Source organism: Lineus longissimus, chromosome 8, assembly GCF_910592395.1.
Source record: "Lineus longissimus chromosome 8, tnLinLong1.2, whole genome shotgun sequence".
Taxonomy (NCBI): Eukaryota; Metazoa; Nemertea; class Pilidiophora; order Heteronemertea; family Lineidae; genus Lineus; species Lineus longissimus.
The window spans coordinates 15405156-15424724 of NC_088315.1; the positions used below are offsets into that span (position 1 = coordinate 15405156).

At 42.3% G+C, this 19569-nt stretch overlaps 2 protein-coding genes across 2 annotated transcripts in view; one reads left to right on the forward strand and one right to left on the reverse strand.

Annotated features, from left to right (window-relative positions):
* Positions 1-2329: 2329 nt before the first annotated feature.
* On the forward strand, positions 2330-3345 carry LOC135492964 (P2X purinoceptor 7-like). The gene is made up of 2 exons (XM_064779713.1): positions 2330-2775; positions 3162-3345. Exons 1-2 carry the CDS (start codon positions 2330-2332, stop codon positions 3343-3345), a joined length of 630 nt encoding a protein of 209 aa, XP_064635783.1.
* A 499-nt stretch (positions 3346-3844) lies between these two features.
* The window catches only part of LOC135492965 (uncharacterized), a 42520-nt gene continuing 26795 nt past the window's right edge, over positions 3845-19569 (reverse strand). The window contains exons 2-7 of the mRNA XM_064779714.1: positions 6888-7378; positions 6184-6438; positions 5744-5872; positions 5257-5470; positions 4825-4935; positions 3845-4482 (exon numbers count right to left, since the gene is read on the reverse strand). Of these exons, the coding sequence (XP_064635784.1) occupies positions 3845-4482; positions 4825-4935; positions 5257-5470; positions 5744-5872; positions 6184-6438; positions 6888-7343 (1803 nt within the window). The 5' untranslated portion in view covers positions 7344-7378. The remainder of the gene's footprint in view (positions 4483-4824; positions 4936-5256; positions 5471-5743; positions 5873-6183; positions 6439-6887; positions 7379-19569) is intronic.

Consider the following 19569-nt stretch of genomic DNA (forward strand, 5'->3'; position numbering starts at 1 on the left):
ATCCTGAAAATAATTGGATGCACTTTAATAAACTGATCAATAAAAGTATGTAGCAATTTCAGTCGTCAATCCTGGTATTTAGTGACCATAGATTATGATGGGGGGGGCAGAGAAAGGGAAGAAAATTGGATAAAGTGGCGGCATGGGGTATAGGCTACTTGGTTTGAGGCAAAAGGAAACTTCGACGTACCTCCTCGTCACCTGCCATTAAAAGGTGTTCTTCATCTGAAGAATCATCTCCAGAAATGCCTGATGGTTCCTCATCACCTGCAGCCTCCCCCTGGGACGCTTCACCACTAAGCGCCTGGTCGTCGTCGGCCGCCACGTCTTCCTATGAGAAAATAGGGTGAGCTTTACCGGCTACACAGGGTAATGTATTGTGATTAAGGTGCTACATTAATTATAAAATTATGATATTACAGTAAAATACACGACTGCAGGCAAGACAAATAACTGTATGGGTCAGATCTGAAGCACCTCTAGCTTTCACCGGGGATATAGGCCTACTTCATTTTTTCTGTTCTGAATCCCCCCCCCCCCCCACCCGCCACCAAAATAAGTCTTAAATGGTCAAGTGTAGTCCTAGGTATTTCCCCGAGAGGAGTGAGTCTTGTGTCTGAGGCACAGGTTTGAGAAGGTATTGAGTCCGAGACAACAGACTTACCAAATTCTCTTGTCCATCCTCCGATGAGAGATCATCATTTTCATCCGTATGCGATTGAAGAAGTTTCCTCCTCTTCAAATGGTCGTAATAAGTACTTTTGGGGACGGTCTGGTCACAACATTCACACAATTTCCAGTCCCACTGCCGCCGCTTTCCACGCGCTACATTCCCACCAGTTTCCATCTTATAACTAATTTATTATCAAAGTTGCTGCGTTGGCGCACGTACATCCGGGAGCTCTTCTTTTAGGCGGGAAATTGAATCAGTAGGCCTCTAGTAATTGTGTCAACGGATAGCGCACCATTCGTCTACCATTCTACTAAGAATTTACTGTTCGCTCGTATAAAATGGCTCGTTTTTATGCTTCCACCCCAAGAAGTACTGCAACAACAAACCGATCTATTGACGAGTCGTTAATAGATAATGATGATGATGACTCGTCGTTCCAGGATGCTGTGACAATAAGGGTTGTCGACGCTCTGGCAAGATTTGGTGAAAGGGTAAGTAGGCATTTTCTTGTTCAACATCCACTATATGGTTGGGGGCACCGATAAGACTGTGGCGGCAGGGATCGAGGGGGTGAGAGGAAGGGAGCATCCTTCATCTGTATTTAAGGAGTCCTGGTTCTGTTGGTTTTTTCTTCTTTTTCTTCGTCTCTTAAACTATTACTCAACACTATTGCTAAGGCAGGTTAGGCCTAAAGGGCGCGGATTAGGCTACTTGTTGCTATGATATGTTAGGCATCAAAAATGTATCTTCACAGGACCACAATCATTATTATATATAAGCTTTCGGGGCTAAGGTTTTAATCCCCCTCCCGGCTCGCCTTCCACTATGGGGAGGCTACCGTTTTCGCCTATTGTCTCTTTTTAGCATCCAACATTTTTCTGGGGCGCCCTGTGTATCATAAAGATTCTACACACCAACAAACTCTTTTGCTTGAAGAAAGCTCAGGCCTTTGTTGCATGCATCGTTGTACACAATGTAGGCTACTGTATGTAGCCGTGTCCCCAGTCTGTTTAGATTATTAAAGGATAGCTCCTGGAATAAATCACTATAGCGATAATCGGGAAAACTAACACACCTGCATATTCCGTATATCATTATTATTCCAATATAGGACTGTATATCGCACAAAAATTTGCGTTTGTACCAATAAAGGTGTTTTTAATCCACTAAACACAGAGTTCATGGAGGGCACCATTTTCTCACTTTTTTCGCGATCTCTCCTCCAAAACCGGAGAATCGTGACGTCACGGGTGCAATTCACCGCATGTCAGTACAATAGGATTCGTACAATAGCCGTCAGCTGATTGATATTTTGAGATCGTTTTATTGTATTGTAATCATGTCGGATTCGAATGATGAAAACTATGTTGACAGCAGTGACACTTCGATGAGCAGCGGGAGTTATGAAGATTTGGATATAGGGGGAAATGTAAGTGTACAGGGCTACCAGTTTGAGCCGGAATATGAAGAGGGGGAGCTTGCCGCTATGGCTCAAGCTGTTGAAGATGCAGCTGGACCCGATATTGATGGCCGAAATGAGGACGTGGATGGGGTCGCCGATGAGGACCGGACCACCCTCAATGTTGAGGAGTGGTGCAAATGCACACACTGTCGGATTCGAATGATGAAAACTATGTTGACAGCAGTGACACTTCGATGAGCAGCGGGAGTTATGAACATTTGGATATAGGGGGAAATGTAAGTGTACAGGGCTACCAGTTTGAGCCGGAATATGAAGAGGGGGAGCTTGCCGCTATGGCTCAAGCTGTTGAAGATGCAGCTGGACCCGATATTGATGGCCGAAATGAGGACGTGGATGGGGTCGCCGATGAGGACCGGACCACCCTCAATGTTGAGGAGTGGTGCAAATGCACACACTGTGATATTATGGCTACACATATTGAGTGCATGTGCTGCCATGATCAGGATGTAGTGGCAGCCAAGTTTGAGGACCCAGACAGTGGGGACGTTTTGATGGAATGCATCACAGACCACCAGGACTTCGTCCCCGTCTGCCTGAACAGGGCAGTGATCGAAACAACCATGGCCCGGCTACATCACGCCTATATCGAGAGGAGGGATGACAACACTCCGACAAACAAGTAAGGGGCTCAGAGTCATGGGCTGTAGCAAAATTAAAGTCAAAAGAAATGAACAATTTTATTTTTTCCCATAACAGGCCAAAAAAATTTAATTTCTCTTTGCTTCAACAAAATTTGGCAATGGCATAACATTCACAGTTAAGTCATTCTTCTCGAGGATTGCTAGAGAATAACTTCTTCTCTAACCCCCACCCCATCACTTTTTACATGGGGGCCTCAGTAATGAGAAGCAACTGGCATAAGATAAGAACTGATTTTATGTGAATAACAAGCAATTTTATTGAACATTCATGGTAAATGTAAATATAATACTAGTGTACAAGATGAACTGAATAGGTTCCTGATAAAAAAATTAATATTATTGGAGTTGAATTTTCTTCTTTCAGGTGCCTCGGGCATGGGGCCTACCGTCAAATGATCTTTTGGGCCCATGGGTTCCTCGGCCGGAAAGTTCGTCGTGTCATCCCAAGTTGTGTGGTGAAGCGTATTCGGGAGGTATTCCCAGCTGCAGATGGCCAATATGTTGGCTTTCTTGAAGCCAATATGGATGACCTTGACCAGTCAGACTGAATTTCTTCACGCTCACTATTTATTTGGTATCCTAGTCCAAAAACTGCTGACACATTTTATCTAAAGAAGAGGACATAGTGCAATCAAGGACATTTTTCAATTGACTCCCAGTCCAGAAGACGGTTACCTCAGAAATATTTCACTTTTAGAATACTATGCACTGTAATCTCTCCTGGATGGCATCCCCTTACTGTAATTGATCTCTAACCCGGGCCAACCATGAGACAAGGGCCTGTAAAAAAACTTTAGAAAAATGCATTTAAATATTTTTTATAAATCTATTTATGAAAGGGTCCAAACAAGAAGTGGCCCCAGAAAGTTATACACTTGATGTTATACAAATTCAATAAAGCATTCTTATTCAAAGTTTAACAAAAGAGACTAAATCATTTCATTATTTGATGGCCTGAAAGACCAATAAAATATGTTTTTTAGCTTCAAAAATTCCCCCCAACCCAACCCACCCTACATGTCATGTCTGTTCAATTCCCACCTTCGTTCATTTGATGAACCTAGAGTATCGGAGCGACTCTTCAAGATCAGGTCTTTCAACAGAGGTTATTCTCTGTGGAAGGATTGGCTCCAACACCGGTGTGGGTTTTGTGCCAGACATGACATGTTCAACCACAGCTGTCATCATTTTTGGAAGGTAAGCATAATCCTTCTGCTCTTTTACATTTTTTGCAACCAAATGGTCCCGTCCCTTGGGACAACTGTGGTAATATCGTGGCTTCCCTGACTTGTTGGTGATCTGTTTGCGCTCAGAATGTTCATTGTGATCCAATGCAACTAGCTGGGTCCTTGCAACCATGCCCTTGTAAGAAAAATGCCTGCTCTTTGGCATGTATTTTATCATCTCTGAATGATACACTTCTAGTATTCCTGTGTGGCAGAAACTACTCAGTTTACCAACATCTGCCAGTAATCTCTTGTCATTGACAACAGTTGCCAATGCTTTTAGTGAAGGAGAGTCTGGTTCAAGCCATTTCTTTTTTCTAGACTCTTCGTCTGTGAGGGGGGCATGGTTACAAGCATGAAACATGGTTTTGTCCCCCCATTCATGGATATCCTGGACATGATACAGGATGGATGTCCATATCTCTTTCAACAACACAGGGTCACCCTCACAAGACGCAGCTGAAAACCAGAGGTGAACAATGGTAGCCTTGATCCATGGACCAAGAGGGCAACAAGCGGCTTTCTTGACAGCTTTGTTCAGTTTTTTTTAAATGCTTTTGGCAAAGTGCCAGACGTCATACTGATGGTTAATTTCTTTGTAATTAGTTCGCATCATCTTTGAAATCTGGGGGTGGCGGTCAGTAGCCAAAACTCCAACTGTAATTTTAGAATGTTTTAAGCTGTCAAGGCAGTCGATGAGGCCCTCTTTCTCCATGTTGCAGCTCTTCAAATCAGGTCTAACCTGTTTCAAACTGAAATCAATCACCTTCTCATTGGCGGCCCCCATAACGGTATACGTACCATACTTGGCACTGTGTCCAGGTGAGTCACACCGTCCATCGCCAATGACAGTAATTGACCTGTCCTGCAGGGCCTGAACAAGCTTGGACCTGTGCTCTCTCCAAGCTTCATCTACCACAGGAAAGAGGTACAAATTCTGTTTGCCATGAAACGTTGATTTTGTAATAAAGCGGATGTTCATTAGTTTGGCAAATTTCATTACAGAGGTGAAAGTATTTCCAGTGAAGAGAATTGAGGCAGCCAATGAAATGTTCCCAACTGGAGCCTTGTTGCAAACAGGCTGGGAATGCCAGTAGAAGACATGGTGGTTTTTGCAAACCAAACGAAATGTGACTAAAGAGCCACGCTGAATTTGATTCTTACAAATAGTTCCAAACTTCTGGCCACAGTCTGGACAAGTGCCATAAGATAGGAATATATCTAATAGTTTACCCTCGTACACAATGAATTTCTTCTGCTCAATGTAATCACCAGCACTATTGGAAAATTGGTCCTCGTCTAATATATCAAAGTGTTTTGCACAATCATCCACCTTCCTCGCTGTGGTAGGAAGCTCGAAGTCAGAGTCGTCACTGGTAACATCAGACTCTGAGGTAGCAGCTAGTGCATCGTCTACATGTAAATTACTTCCTCCTCCAGGCAGAAGCTGGAACAGAATTTTTGGTTTTAGTTAGAGACAATATCAAGAGCAAAGCGATCACTCACATTCGGGGGGGGGGGGGGGGGGGGGTATTCATGAACACATTTAGCTCCATTATACCGTAATGTACATGTACCAGAAAATAATGCTTGTATAACAAGCCAACCACCTACACATATATCACATGCACACTGTTTGTTGGTAATGGTAAGTAAATTCCTATTCCTCAAAGCTAGGAAGCAGCATTGGTGACAATGAGCGTCTTTGAAAATAACTAACCTGGCATGATTGTAGCACATCTGCTGAGCTGATATCAGGACTGAGCTGAGGAGGTTGCAAGTCTGCTTCTCTTGTACCTTCACTGCTTGATCTTGGTCGGAGAGTGGAATCTTGATCCGGTTGATTAGCCTGAAAAGTGGGAAATGTCACATTACTACTAGTACATCAAAGCTTTTGAATGTTTTAATTACTGAACACGTATACTTTAAACCATTATTTGAATCAATAAATGGATTGTTTTTTTCTTTAGTAATAGTATATTCATCATTTGGGGTACAGTAGGACATTCTGCATTTGCCTCATTGTATGCTGTATGCTTACTGCTAATGTATACAGTACTTTTAATAGGTAAACATGATTCATTTCATGAATTACCATGGTTATTGTATTTCTATTGTTACATCCAAATCTTTAGAAGTTAGGATTCATTTTACAATTACCTTACTATAGGAATGATCATGCTGTATGACCTCCACTGAGCCATACAACATGCCATCTATCCTCTGCATGAATGCCATATCCCAGTCTGTTTGGGTATCAACATCATGCTTCACTGGTGGTGTGGTGGGGATGACATCGGCATCTGGTGGCGTGGCTGGCTCGGTATCATTTTTTCTCCTTTTCTTCCCAACCGTTGGGGTGTTGCTGACTTCACTTGCTTTGCTGGGGCTGTCTTGAAGTAATGACTGTACAATCTGGAAGTAGAGCAGGACTATTAGTAAATCAATGTAAATACACAGTAAGAGTATATACTTGAGTGGCTGATGGAGCGGTGAGGGTAGCCCGCAACATGCCAAGCCCCATGTCTGTCGGGGTATGATTCATATAACTAAGGCACACAGGCTATGCCACAGACTCAAAAGTAGGGGTGCTGTGGTACTGGTTGTGGCTTTTATATTATTATAGTGCTTTTGGCAAGGAAAAGGTCGGTTTAGATTTCCATGGTTTCGCTGGTCATGCTGGGCTGAGCCTAGAGTCGAGAGACTGCATATTCTGAAGGTCTAGGGCTTACTCTACTGCCTTCGTTTAGAACTAGGCCTAGGTCATATTCGTTTTAGGCCTAGGCCTAGCGGTAGGCCGTAGGCGTATGGCTCGGCCTTCCTATATTATAGTCCTAGGGCTACTACACCACTAGGCTACTTACATTTTTTTGGGTTAGCCTTTGAATCCTGTCAACACTTCTTGGTCGTTTCGGAGTTCTAACCTTGACTGATGATGCAGGAGTCGAAATCAAGGCACTCCCACTTGCACCGTTGGCGGAATTCGATGATGAGGACGGGGTGGGCGAGGGCACGGGGAACTGGCCAGGCTTGCAAAGGGTGGGCACTGCGTCAGCTCTAATCCAAGTTTTCGGGGTCTTCCTTCCAAATGCTTTGACCTTCAGCTCACCTTCAGATTCAAAACAGTCTTTCTCGAAGTGTAGCTCGCAAACTCGGTCATTCTTTGTGAATGTTTTCTTTCTTTTGTCTAGGTCAGCCCGCCGAATCGCATGCAACCATTTCCTAGAAAGTTCTTCATCTTTCAGTGGCCACTGTTTGAATCGAATTCCACTCGTCACACCGGACATATTCCCACATCCTGGGACCATGCACCGAGGCATTTTGCATTCAAGCAATCAATATATTACGCGAATGTCTAAATAAAACGAAATTAGAATTAGATTTGTACAGTACATGCACATGCAGTAAATAGTACAAAATAAAACAACAATAAAACATGCAATAGTTGCACAATTATAGGTCGAGGAGATACTATGAATGATTTAAGACAGAAATAGTGAAATCAGTGAGGCAATGCAGCAGATCTAAGTTGGAAAAAATCAAAGACGAATCTTGCAGATGATGTTGTTTTGGCTGATCAAGGATTTTCCAGATTTTCACTACACGTGAAGAAACGGATATTGACATGGATTCACACACTGCGCACGCGCGAAAAGCGGTGACAAGCCCATAATATGCACGATCGGGGCTTCGGAATTTCAGCCAATCACTGCCATTGCACACACCGCGTCATCACCGAGGGAAATTTGACTCAAAATGGCGTCGTCCATGTCAGTAAAAAAGGCACTATTAATATCAATTTTTCTTCCTGAACTATTATATTTCTTCCACTTTCAAAAGGTTTGTGGTAAAGAGGAATACTCATTTAATATATTTCCATTGTTTCGTTCAAAAAGGCTGCCAACGATTTATTCCAGGAGCTATCCTTTAAGAGGTCACTGGAAGTTTTTTTACATGTCAACATCACGCAGATAAGAATGTCACTGATACTCTGGTAATGGTGTCTCTCTGGCACTGACATCTGATTTAGTACAGATCAACTTGGGTTGGAATGAAACAGACTCTGTAACGTCGTTAGTCCTGACCTGAGTGCTGAGCGGGGGCGTGTGCGAGTGGTCGGGGGCGGCGGGCGGGCGGGCGGGGGAGGGTGTCACACAATATAGACAGGGCCAAGTTACTTCCCTTCTTTGGGATCATCAAGATTTTCTCAGCGGATTATGGTCACTGCTAACGTAAAAAGGGGGGGGTCAAAACACTTTCTCGGAACCCCTTACTCTCATGAGGGTTTTTTCCATTATATTGTAAGTTTGATGTGTCAGATATGGAATGGATTTGTTTGCGATTTGTGTCAATGAGATCCAGGGAAGGGGTCGAATGTGCCACTTTAAACTCTATTGGAATCCCCAGTACATATACATTTTTGTGTTCTGTATTCGCCATGTGACCAGCATAGAATCAATTATTATCCCCCCCCCCCCCCCGCAGTGTTCATCCTGACTTGGACCTGTCTACTCAGTCCAGGTTTTCTAGTGAATCGCATACCACTCAATTTGCAGGTTAAAGAGAAATTCGACGCGCAGAGGCAGAGGGTGAGAGAGGTGGAAGTAAGAATGTCTAGAATTGAAAACAGCGTGTCAGCTATTGACAAAAAAGTTGATGCCATATTAGAGCTGTTACGTGGTGGTGACCAAAGGACTTCGCAGTCAAGGGTCAAAGTCCCCGCTGCAGTCAAGGTAAGCCTATGATTTTCGCCGCACATAAGAATGCATGCGGGGCGGGGGGGGGGGGGCATTTTGATTCTAGGAAATAGGATTCCAATTTGCTCACCTTCCGCACACGCGCTTGCCTCTAAGCTCTTGATAAAAGCAATGTCAGAACGTAAGAGTAAGCCCAATTCATCGAGTGAGAAAGCTGGGCATCAGCAGTCATAATTTGTTCTTTCATTTCAGTCAGCGGTACGTGCAGCATATAATATCGAGGACGCAGGGAATGATCTTAAATACAACTTCAACGAAGGGTAAGTGCATTTGTAATCTCCATCTTGAATGCAACATTGTAAGGAATGGTGTCTTACGGTTACTGTCAATAGACCCCCTGGGCAGTCGTCCGCGTCAGCCTCCCGGGTCAGCCTATCGGGCGACAAATAGGGCTGGCTGCATGCAGTTGCTATCAGACTTATGTAGTGCCGTCATTCACAACTTACACTGGCTTGCATGATAAGTGTTTCTTTGCATGTATACGTGCACTGATATTATATACTCTAGTTTCTTCTCAATAACACACCTTCTAGATATTCAAGCTTGCATTCTACGTACCGCCCAGAAATACAGAATCACAAGGCCTTACGATTGCAGCGTTCAAAATACTCGGAGTGTTCCAGACCGTGTCTGGCGATTGGGTTATTTCGGGGGCGGTACGTTTAAAAACCCCTAGTGGTTTCACAATAGTTAGCAGTACCGGTACTTATGGTTATAGTGTGATTTTCAGGTTCAAGGCTGCGTGCAACGAAAGGGTTACAGCCTATTTAGTAGCTCTTGTTGGAGACAAGCAGGAAGGGACAGCAGTGAACGTGATAAGAGGTGAGTTCAGAGATAGATAGTACATTTACTACAGCGATCAGGGGCGCACATAGCGGAGGGGAGAGGCGGCTGGGGTGGGGCTAATAACTCCGAACGTAATTTTTTCCATGATTTACTTCAGCAAGGTTTGTGTGGTTGTGTAATAAAATACATTTAATTCAGCTGATTCGGCAGCCGTTGCAGTTGCGTTATGTTTATCTTAGCCCTAGAGACCCGTGACGACATCTTGCGGCTGGTAGCCGTATAGGACTGTATAGCCGTATAGGAGTATAGGACTGTCACTGAATCCTAATCGCATTCTTCTTGCAGTTGCCTGTCACACCTACTATACCAGTTTGAAAAAGGCTAAGAAAGAGGCTGCATCCAATCAGCAGGAGCAGATGAAGAAGAAACGACTGCTGCGGTCTCGGCAAAGAAGGGTGAGTTTTTAACCAAGATATCTAGACCATGTAGACTACCTTCGACCTTGGAGTAATAACATTTTACGCCAAGCTTATACTGAACCCCATATCCTCCAAAGAGCCTTGTTAAACCACAGTCGACCTAATAATGAGGTTTGTCCTGCTGTTTGGATTGTGAATACCTTAGTCAGATATGACTTTATTCTAAATCTAAGGAGATTCAAAATTGACTTTTTCTTTCAGCTCTTCGAAGCCCGGGAGAAAAGGTTGAAGTCAGACACTAGGGAGAGGGAAGTGTGGAAAAAGCTCAAGCAGCAAGACATGTCGGAGGAGGAGACAACCGACTTGGAGGGAGAAAAGGTCCTCCGGAGAAGATCACACGGAGGCAAGAGGAGTGCGGAATGTAACGAACTAATTAAGAAGCTGGACGACAGACTTTCGAAAAGTGAGAGTTGCGGACCAAAATACCGCCGTGTATAGACAGCCCTTTGCCTTTGGTTGGTCATCGGGTGACTCTTGTCAAAGACATTATATACATGTCATAAGTATAATCTGATTTTGAGGCAATAAATTGACCTTGATGGTACACAATCCTTGAATATGTTATTGCCCAATGTTTCCATCTTGAGCTTTCACTCGGGTAATCCTGCCTGTGAGAAGTAGCGAGAACGCTCGAACCTAGAATGAAAATTTCCTGCCCTGCCCCGCCTGGGGCAAGCCCCCCCCCCAAACCCACGAATACCCAACATGCCTCTCCCCAGTATATATGTGGTATCCTACAGCAAATGAGAGGAGAAACCAAAGAGGATTCGTCACGTATACAGAGAGCAAACGATGTAATCCTGCATGGTATATCTGTAGTATATTCAGTTATGCTCGCAGGGAAAACGGGGAGGCACGTCATGTATACCATATGGTAATCCTGACTTATGCTGAGGGGATACCCAACAAAACCCAACAAATACTGGGATATCCCATGCTCAATCCATCCAAAATACCAATGAGGTATAACACAGGAAAACACAGGAAACGAATGTTCCGGATCCAATGTTATCCTGCTGTGGGTATTGTAAGGATACCTAAAATATACTAGTCAGGATAACTCTTTATAAACAAATAATACTTGGAAATACCTGGGCTGCGATACTCAGTATTCAATGCCATTTCGTGCAGTGCAATGTTTCATGTCCCGTTTTCTACATGAAGTGGGATACCCCAGGAATTCAGTCTCAGCCATTGCAAAGCAAGACTAGATGACAGCTTTGCATGTCAGATGCACAGCCTGCATAAGCAGTGCCGCGATTGTAGCTGTGCGCGAGACTTCCACTCTTGCCCCTAGCGATCAGAATTCTAACCTTCGTGCACTCGTCACAATGTACTACGCCGTATGCTGAAAGCCTGGGACGAGGTTAGCTTCCTGGAAACCATTTTAATAACAAAATGCCGGGGGGTCATAGAGGTCGGCCAACATCATCTGGCAAGTCGCATAATAAACAGAGCAGGACCTATGACTCGTCACGGCCTAAAAGGGGGGCTGAAGAAGGCTCCTTGGACCGTTTTTTCCGGCCCCAGAAACGTATGTATAGCTTCATTTCGACCTTTTACGCAGACTGTGCCTTGCGCTTATTTGCATTGCTGATGCATAAATTACTAAATATGGTGCCGTGGCCTTGAATTTCTTACGCAGTGCGATGTGATTGGATGAGCCGGGGGATTCCGATGACGTTTTTCAAGCCACGCCACGCTTTGGGAGAGGCTGACTGTGGGCAATTGGGGAAGCAAGATAGATTATGATGATGATGATTAACCAAGTGAATGCTTTTTTATTTCAGAATATACATGTTTGTCCTTACTTACCATAGCTGAAGTTAGAAGCAAGTTTAAAATAGCACAGCCTAGCGACATGCATCCAGTCCCAGTTAATCTAAATATACAATGTTGTACTAATATTCTTTCAGGAATTCACCATGTCCCTGCTGCTGATGATCCTGGGAGTCTGAGTGACACCTACCAAGAGTCTGTTCCTGATGATGAGGACCCCCTGAGTGACACCTACCAAGAGTCTGTTCCTGACGAGCGGGACCCCCTGAGTGACACCTACCAAGAGTCTGTTCCTGATGAGCAGGACCCCCTGAGTCCAGTTTCTGCCACCAGCAGTCCCAGATTACTTCAGGTTGCTAGTGATGAGACTGATGTAGAGGTCAGTGCCTTGAGTGGTGCTGATGATAATGTTGCAGACTCAGATTCTGAACTATCCAGCAGTCAGAACCTTCAGGATGCAAGTGACATGAGTGATGAGGCTGATGTGGAGGACAGTGTTGCTGAAGATTCAGATGCTGGGGCAGCCCCTCCAGATCCTGGTACCAAATCAAAAACTGATGATTATAGAAAACGTGATGTGAAAACAATATTGAGAAAAAACCCAGATTTTGTTCTGTCTGCTGTGGGGTACATTTGTAAAACCTGTTCTGCCTATGCCACTCTTCAAGATAGATCAAATGAAATGGCCAGGGCCATTGTGCTCACCTCATGTGGAGGAAAGATGGATAAAGAGCATGGTATTGTGTCATGTAGTGTTAGGTTTGATGTAGGTCCAAGCAATTACAATTTCCCCAAAATGGCCAATTTACAGTACATTCGACCTTTGTGACCTTGAAAAGTAGGTCAAATCAAAGAATTTGGCCCCCTCCCTGGAGGCCAAACGGCAAATCAGATCGCACCAAACTTCGGTATCTGAGATCACCTGACCAAGGGGTACATGTGTATTTAATTTGTGATCAATAGTCATTGCAGTTAAGAAACGTGCCATAGTTACGGCCTGACGGCGAATTTACGCCATTTGACCTCTGTGACCTTGACAAGAAGGTCAAATTAAAAACCTGTGTGACATATACTGTATGGTGGTTAGATGTACCCATGATATCAAATTGGTGGCAATCGGGCAAGAAGTTAAGGAATAATCACATTTTTAAGGTTTTTGGATTTTGCCCCCTGGTGGTCAAGTGGTGAATCATATTGGACCAAACTTCGGTCCCTGAGATCACCTGACTAAGGGGTTAATGTGTACCAAATTTGGTATCAATAGTCATTGCAGTTTAGAAACGTGCCATCGTTACATCCTAACGGCCAATTTACACCATTTGACCTCTGTGACCTTGAAAAGGAGGTCAAATCAAAAACCCGGAGGATATATGATGCACCTTTCCTAGAAGTACCTACCATATTTTTTCAAAATTTCCCGACTACTATTAAGGGAGATATTGCATATTTTCACTTTTAACATTTGGCCCCCTGGTGGCCAAACCATGAAACGAATCGGACCAAAACTTGGTCTCCAAGGTGTCATTACATAAGGGTACATGTGTACCAAGTTTCAACTCAATAGCTCTAACAGTTACGAAACGTGCCCTGCTAACGGACGACGGACGACGACGGACGACGACGACGACGGACGACGACGACGACGGACGACGACGACGGACGACGGACGCCACGGTATGGGATAAGCTCACCTCTGCTAAGAGGTGAGCTAATGAGAGGTTGAAGCCATTTATATCCAAAGGGTCAGGCTTAGGTGACCACCCTGGTGGCTGTCTTGCTGAGCATCTAAAGACAAAACTTCATGAAAGGTCTGTTGAAAATGAAAAATTGATCAAGCAGGCTCTACTCTCAGGAGGTCTAATAGGTCTCATTGAAAAGAAATCTGCGGCAGATCGGCAAAGAAATCGGCAATACTTCTCTGTTTTGATAAAGTCTCTTGACTACCATGTCAAACATTTCCTGCCGAAATCTCAACTCCCTGATTTCATCAATTTCCTGGCAAATTCTGTCCAGGAAGAAATCACAAAAGAGTTCCTACAGAATACCGATTCTCGGTATGGACTTTACCTAAGTGGGGAGTCAATAGAGGAACTTCTCACTTCGTACAGTCTGTACTGTTCAGATAAAGTAGGTGAATCATTGAAAAATGCTCAGTTCTGCACCTACTACTCAGATGACAGTGAGGCCCACAATGATGCAGATCAGATGATAAGTTTTCTTACTTGGGTTGACCCAGACCAAGTATTAGGCACCACCCAACCCTATGCTTTCATCAACATAAGGTCTGTTGCAGAATCAGGTACCATGGTCCAAGGTGCAACCTCACTCTTTTGTGCCAAAGCGCTTTATGCGTCAATGAAGAAGGTGTTGGAAGAAGCAGACATCAAGCAGGAGTGTGTCAAATTCATATGCTTCGATGGGACAAACACCATGTCGGGCGAGAGGGGCGGGGTTCAAAAGCTATGGCGAGATGATCATCCTAGCACAATATACATCAACTGCCGCAACCATCGCCTGGCATTGGTATTTGTCCACCTCAACAGACAATTGCCCCTGATCAGTGACTTTGACACGCTCCTCCTTGATATCTACCTGGCAATAGACTACAGCAAGACAGCCAAGGTTGCCTTCAAGGAAATACAGTCAGCAACTGGGGATCAGCCTTTGCAGATGGTGAAGGCATGTCTGACACGCTGGTTGACGCATTTCAATGCCTGTGATAGGGTCTTAGAGAAATACAAGATAATTCTTGATGTATTTGACTCTGTGTACTTGCACACAAAAGACACAAAATATCAGAACATAAACATGAGGCTCTCTGACCCCCAGAATGTTTGTGTGCTTGTCCTGATGCGAGAGATTCTTCAGAAAACCAATGACCTGTCTTTGGTTCTTCAGAGCACAACTGTACACATCACCAAGGTCCTGGACATGGTGGAACTCCTGAAACAGTTCCTAGAGGATCTGCCTTCTTCAGATAATTATGCTAAAAAATGCAAGGAATTCTTGGACAAGGCTAGAGCATATCAAACAGGCAGTGTCCAATACATCAGGGAGAGCAGGGCCAAGAACATTGCCAATAAATGGCCATTTGACTTGCAGAAATTCATAGACAAATCTGTAAAACGGATATGCACCTCTTAGGTGAATTGGAGACTGCCTTCTATGATGGCCTACATCCTGTTGTTGAAAGCCTGACCAAGTTGTTTCTCAATCCAGTATCAGCTGTGTCACACAAAGTTGAAAAGTCAGCTGCTGTGTCTGTAGACCTAAAGAGGGTCAACAACTTGTACCACTTGTGTGACACAGCTGATGGTGAGACAACTCCTCTGTTGGATGAGTACATTCAATTCATGAAACACATGGAAATAATGAAAAAGAGACACATGGAAGAAATGGCTGAGCAGATTGCTCATGTGACAGTTGAACTTGAGAAAAAGAAGGAGATCAAATCAAAGAACCCCAGGGTTCCGCAATACACTGTCACAAAAGTCGAGAAGGAACTAAAAGAGCTGAAAGACAAGAAAAAGCTGACCCCCCTGAATGTGGTGGAATGGATGGTGAGGGAAGAACTGGAACACCTCTACCCAAACATGTGGTACCTTATGTCCCTGTGTACAGTTCTTCCCATGTCCAACGCCATCAGTGAAAGGGGGTTCAGCTTCATGAACCTACTCTGCAGAAAGAGCCAAGGTTCCATGAAATCAGTGACCCTTGACAAATTGTTGAGGGTTCGGTTGTTTCCCCTTCCCCTGGATGAGCAGGCAATTGATAAAATCATTGACATCTTCAACACTAGGTTCAACAAGAAGAGATACCTCCTCCTTTGAAGATGCAATGGCTTCATTGATTGCCTGGATGAAAGTGAACTTGGACTTCCCTTTCAACTCTTGAAATTCCATCTCAACAACTGAAATTCCATCTCCTTCTTGGCCATGTTGGCAAAGTAATTGTCCTTCTGACTTGTTTCACAATGACTTACTCACAAAGTGAGGGTGACACAAGACGTTTAGGAATTCAAAGGTGACCAAAGTCTTTAAGTTATTTCAATTGCTTAGCTGTCAAGTTTGGCATAATCATGTGCAATTTTGTTGAAATATTTAGTCATTGCTAAGCATATTAGCAGGCATCTTAAAATCATTCCAAAATACCACTGCCAAGTAAGTGCATTGCTTGCAAGGGCATAGGTTTTGATGCATATCCATAGTTAGTCAAAGTGAAGGTTGTGCAATGGCATAAAATGTGCAAAAGGTTTTATAGTTTTGAATTAATAAAGATTTTTCAGAGTTAAATTTTTCAGTGAAATATCTGTCTTCCTTTTTATTTCATCTAATTATTCTATTTGCATAGTAGAACTAGAAGAGACAAAGGAAGAAGACTATTAATTGCTTATTTGATTCAGAAAGAGTCACAATGGGTCAAATCCAGTGTACAGTCGGTGTGTCCCAACGACATAATGTCCCCAAATTATGATAAAAAGGTGTCCCCAAAATAGGCTAAAAAAATACAGGGTGTATAGGTCTCCATGTGATTGAAAGGCCTGACATCATTGATGACATTCCAGATGTCACATTTAAAACACTTGAAAACACAGAGGTACAGCAGGTGAATGCAACAAAACGCCTCGGTTGCAAAAATTGTTAATTCACAATCGACCTTGAAGACCTTCTTGCACCATTCTTCAAATGCACCAACTGTCAAATGCGACAGCGGTCACAATCTGTTGTACAAAATGTGAAAGTAAAACTGCATGTCAGTTCAGACAATGAAATGTATAAGCTCACTGCATTCTATGATACCCTCTTGGAATTCTTCCCCACTGAAAAATTCATACTTGACAAGAACACAACTAGTGACGAAATAGAGGAATTCCTGTTAACTCTTACAAGCATCCCAAACATAACTTACAATAATGAAAATATCATTGTGAAATTCTAAATCTTCAAGCACTATGTAAAAATGCTTGCTACAACTGTCATAATAAATAAGAAGAAGATGGTCATACTTGTCTAATACTTTACAGATTTACCATTTCGTTAATTTACCATTTACCATTTCGTTATTATTCCCCAGGAAAGACGACGTACATTTATATGCTGCTGATTTCAAAGTGTCATTTCAGATCTTTTTGTATTTCACCATATTTATATAGTACACTACTGTAATTTGCATTTCATTCAGTTAAAATTGCAATTACTTTAGGCTTTATAATTGACATTGTGTTCACTTGAAATTGTTCTCTCATTTATACTTTGTACATGTAGTTCACATGCACTCAGCTTAGATTGTAATTCCTTTAAGCTTTATACAAACCATCATCGATTAGGACTGTTATATCAGTTCATATTGTATTTGACTATATTTATATAGTACACTTCTGTAATTCGCATTTCATTCAGTTAAAATTGCAATTACTTTGGGCTTTATAATTGTCATTGTGTTCACCTGAAATTGTTTTTTCTTTTATACTTTGTACATGTAGTTCACATGCACTCAGCTTAGATCGTAATTCCTTTAAGCTTTATACAAACCATCATCCATTAGGACACAAAAAACATTGACAATTTCTAGTCTCAAATTACTTGCATAATATTACTTATGTATGTTGGATTTATAAAGAAAACTTTCCTTCAACATTCAGTCATTTTCTACAATTCTTAAGCATGACTTTTCACCTTCTTACAGTGTAGGCATTTCAATCTCAAAACCAACATAAATACAACCAATTTCATACTTTAAAATCTGAAATATTATTTCAGATGGGACAAATTCCCTTTTGTTTTAATCATTCTCCTTGACCAAAACTGATTTGCTTCATCATATGCTGTCTGCTCTTGTAATAACTAAATGTGGCCTATCTTCAATTCAAATTGTAATTCCATTCTTCAGGTTCAGATTAAACTCAAATAGCATGAGTGTCTTGATTTGCACTGTCTTCATCTTGTGTACTGTAATCTCTTACCATTGGCAACCAATTACCATTTCCCGCAGAGAACATACTCTGAATTATATATAGTAAAAGTCAATAATAAAGAGCATATGACACTCCTATAGACCGAGAGCCAGCTCAGTTTCAATTACACTATTGAGAACGAAAGGTTTGATGTTCTTATTACATTGAGAGTGTTTGGTGATGGTATAAAAACGATTTCTTGCATGTCACATTCCTGGTCTGAAGGTTGTGTAAACCCTTTAATACCCCCCAAGAAGCATGTTCAATTACACTTTGGAGAACAAAGCCTGAAATGTCTTTTTAAACATCTACTTTGACCACTGAATGATAAAATGTCACACAAGAAAAAAAAATCACGGGCGATGGGTACCCAAGAAGGCCCTCAATAAGGGCCCAAAAGGGTATCAATTACACTTTTGAGAACAAGTCTGCAACTCACACAAATTAATCCCACTTTATCACTGATTACAAAAATGTAACACAAGAAAATAAATGTACTGGCAGTTTTAGACAAGAAGGGTCCTTAAGGGACAAAAAGGGTCACAATTACAGTTTTAAGAACACATCTGAAATTTACACCAATGAATCCCATGATAACACTGATGATAAATATGTAATCCAAGAAAAGATAAACCTTGGCATTTTTTATCAAGAAGGACCGCGGTAAGGGTAAAAAAAGGGTATCAATTACACTTGGAGGAACAACCCTGAAATTCAGAATAATGAATCACACGTGTCCCCTGATCATAAAAATCTAGCACAAGAAAAGGAATTTCCTGGCATATCTGAACAAGAAGGGTTCTTAATGGTCAAAGGGGTCACTGTAAAACACGAAGCTCGCTTCTTTTAATGCCTTGTACCATTCATGATAAAATGATAAGTTTTCATTTTCATTTTCTGTAAACATTTTTAGTTATTTTGTGAGTCACCAACCTGTTTTAATGGAATAGCAACAGGACCTACAGATGCCTATAATAGTAATAGGCCTACTGTCCTACTGTCCTATCTCTTAGTCCTACTTCTGATCATAAGATCAGACGTGTCAGGCCGTATCACAAGGGACGTGTCCACATCAATGCAGTGGTGAAATGCTACTGGGATGGTGTTCAAGTCAATATTTAATTTCCTTGGCATGAGGTAAATCGGAATCTGATGGAAAGTGTCGTGATCAGTTACGTAACGATGTATTTTTCGCAACACTGATTGAAAGCTGAGATAAATACAAGGTAAGGATTAGTTAAATCGAATTCTTTTGCCTGCATGCATCGACAACATGGAAGATTCATTCCAATGAACAAACACCATTTTAGTGTTTCATAATATCAAAAAGGGATAATTGACTAAGATTATCATAGATGCCGGCTCCGTGTCGCACTTATGAATATTTTTCATTTCTCGCTATCAGAACGGTTGTCCTACGTTAATAATATGTTCTTTCTTGCAGGAAATGCAAAAAATCCCCTTCACTTGACAAACAGAATGACAACAGTTACGCCTGACCTAGGTTTGTAGGATATTTGTTTCTGTGGCTTTCCCGTTGGATATGACGAATAAAGCTAAATGTATTTGTTTCCAAGTCGTTTTATTTTCATCCCAGTTTCATCATGCAGTTTGACAAGTATGTTGTTTTCTCCTTACAGCAGCCGCACCTGCTGCTGAGTCAGTGCCTTCAAACTTGACAAACAGAATGACAACAGTTACGTCTGACCAAGGTTTGTAGGATATTTGTTTCTGTGGTTTTCCCATTGGATATGACCAATAAAGCTGTGGCTCGTTTTATTTTCATCCCAGT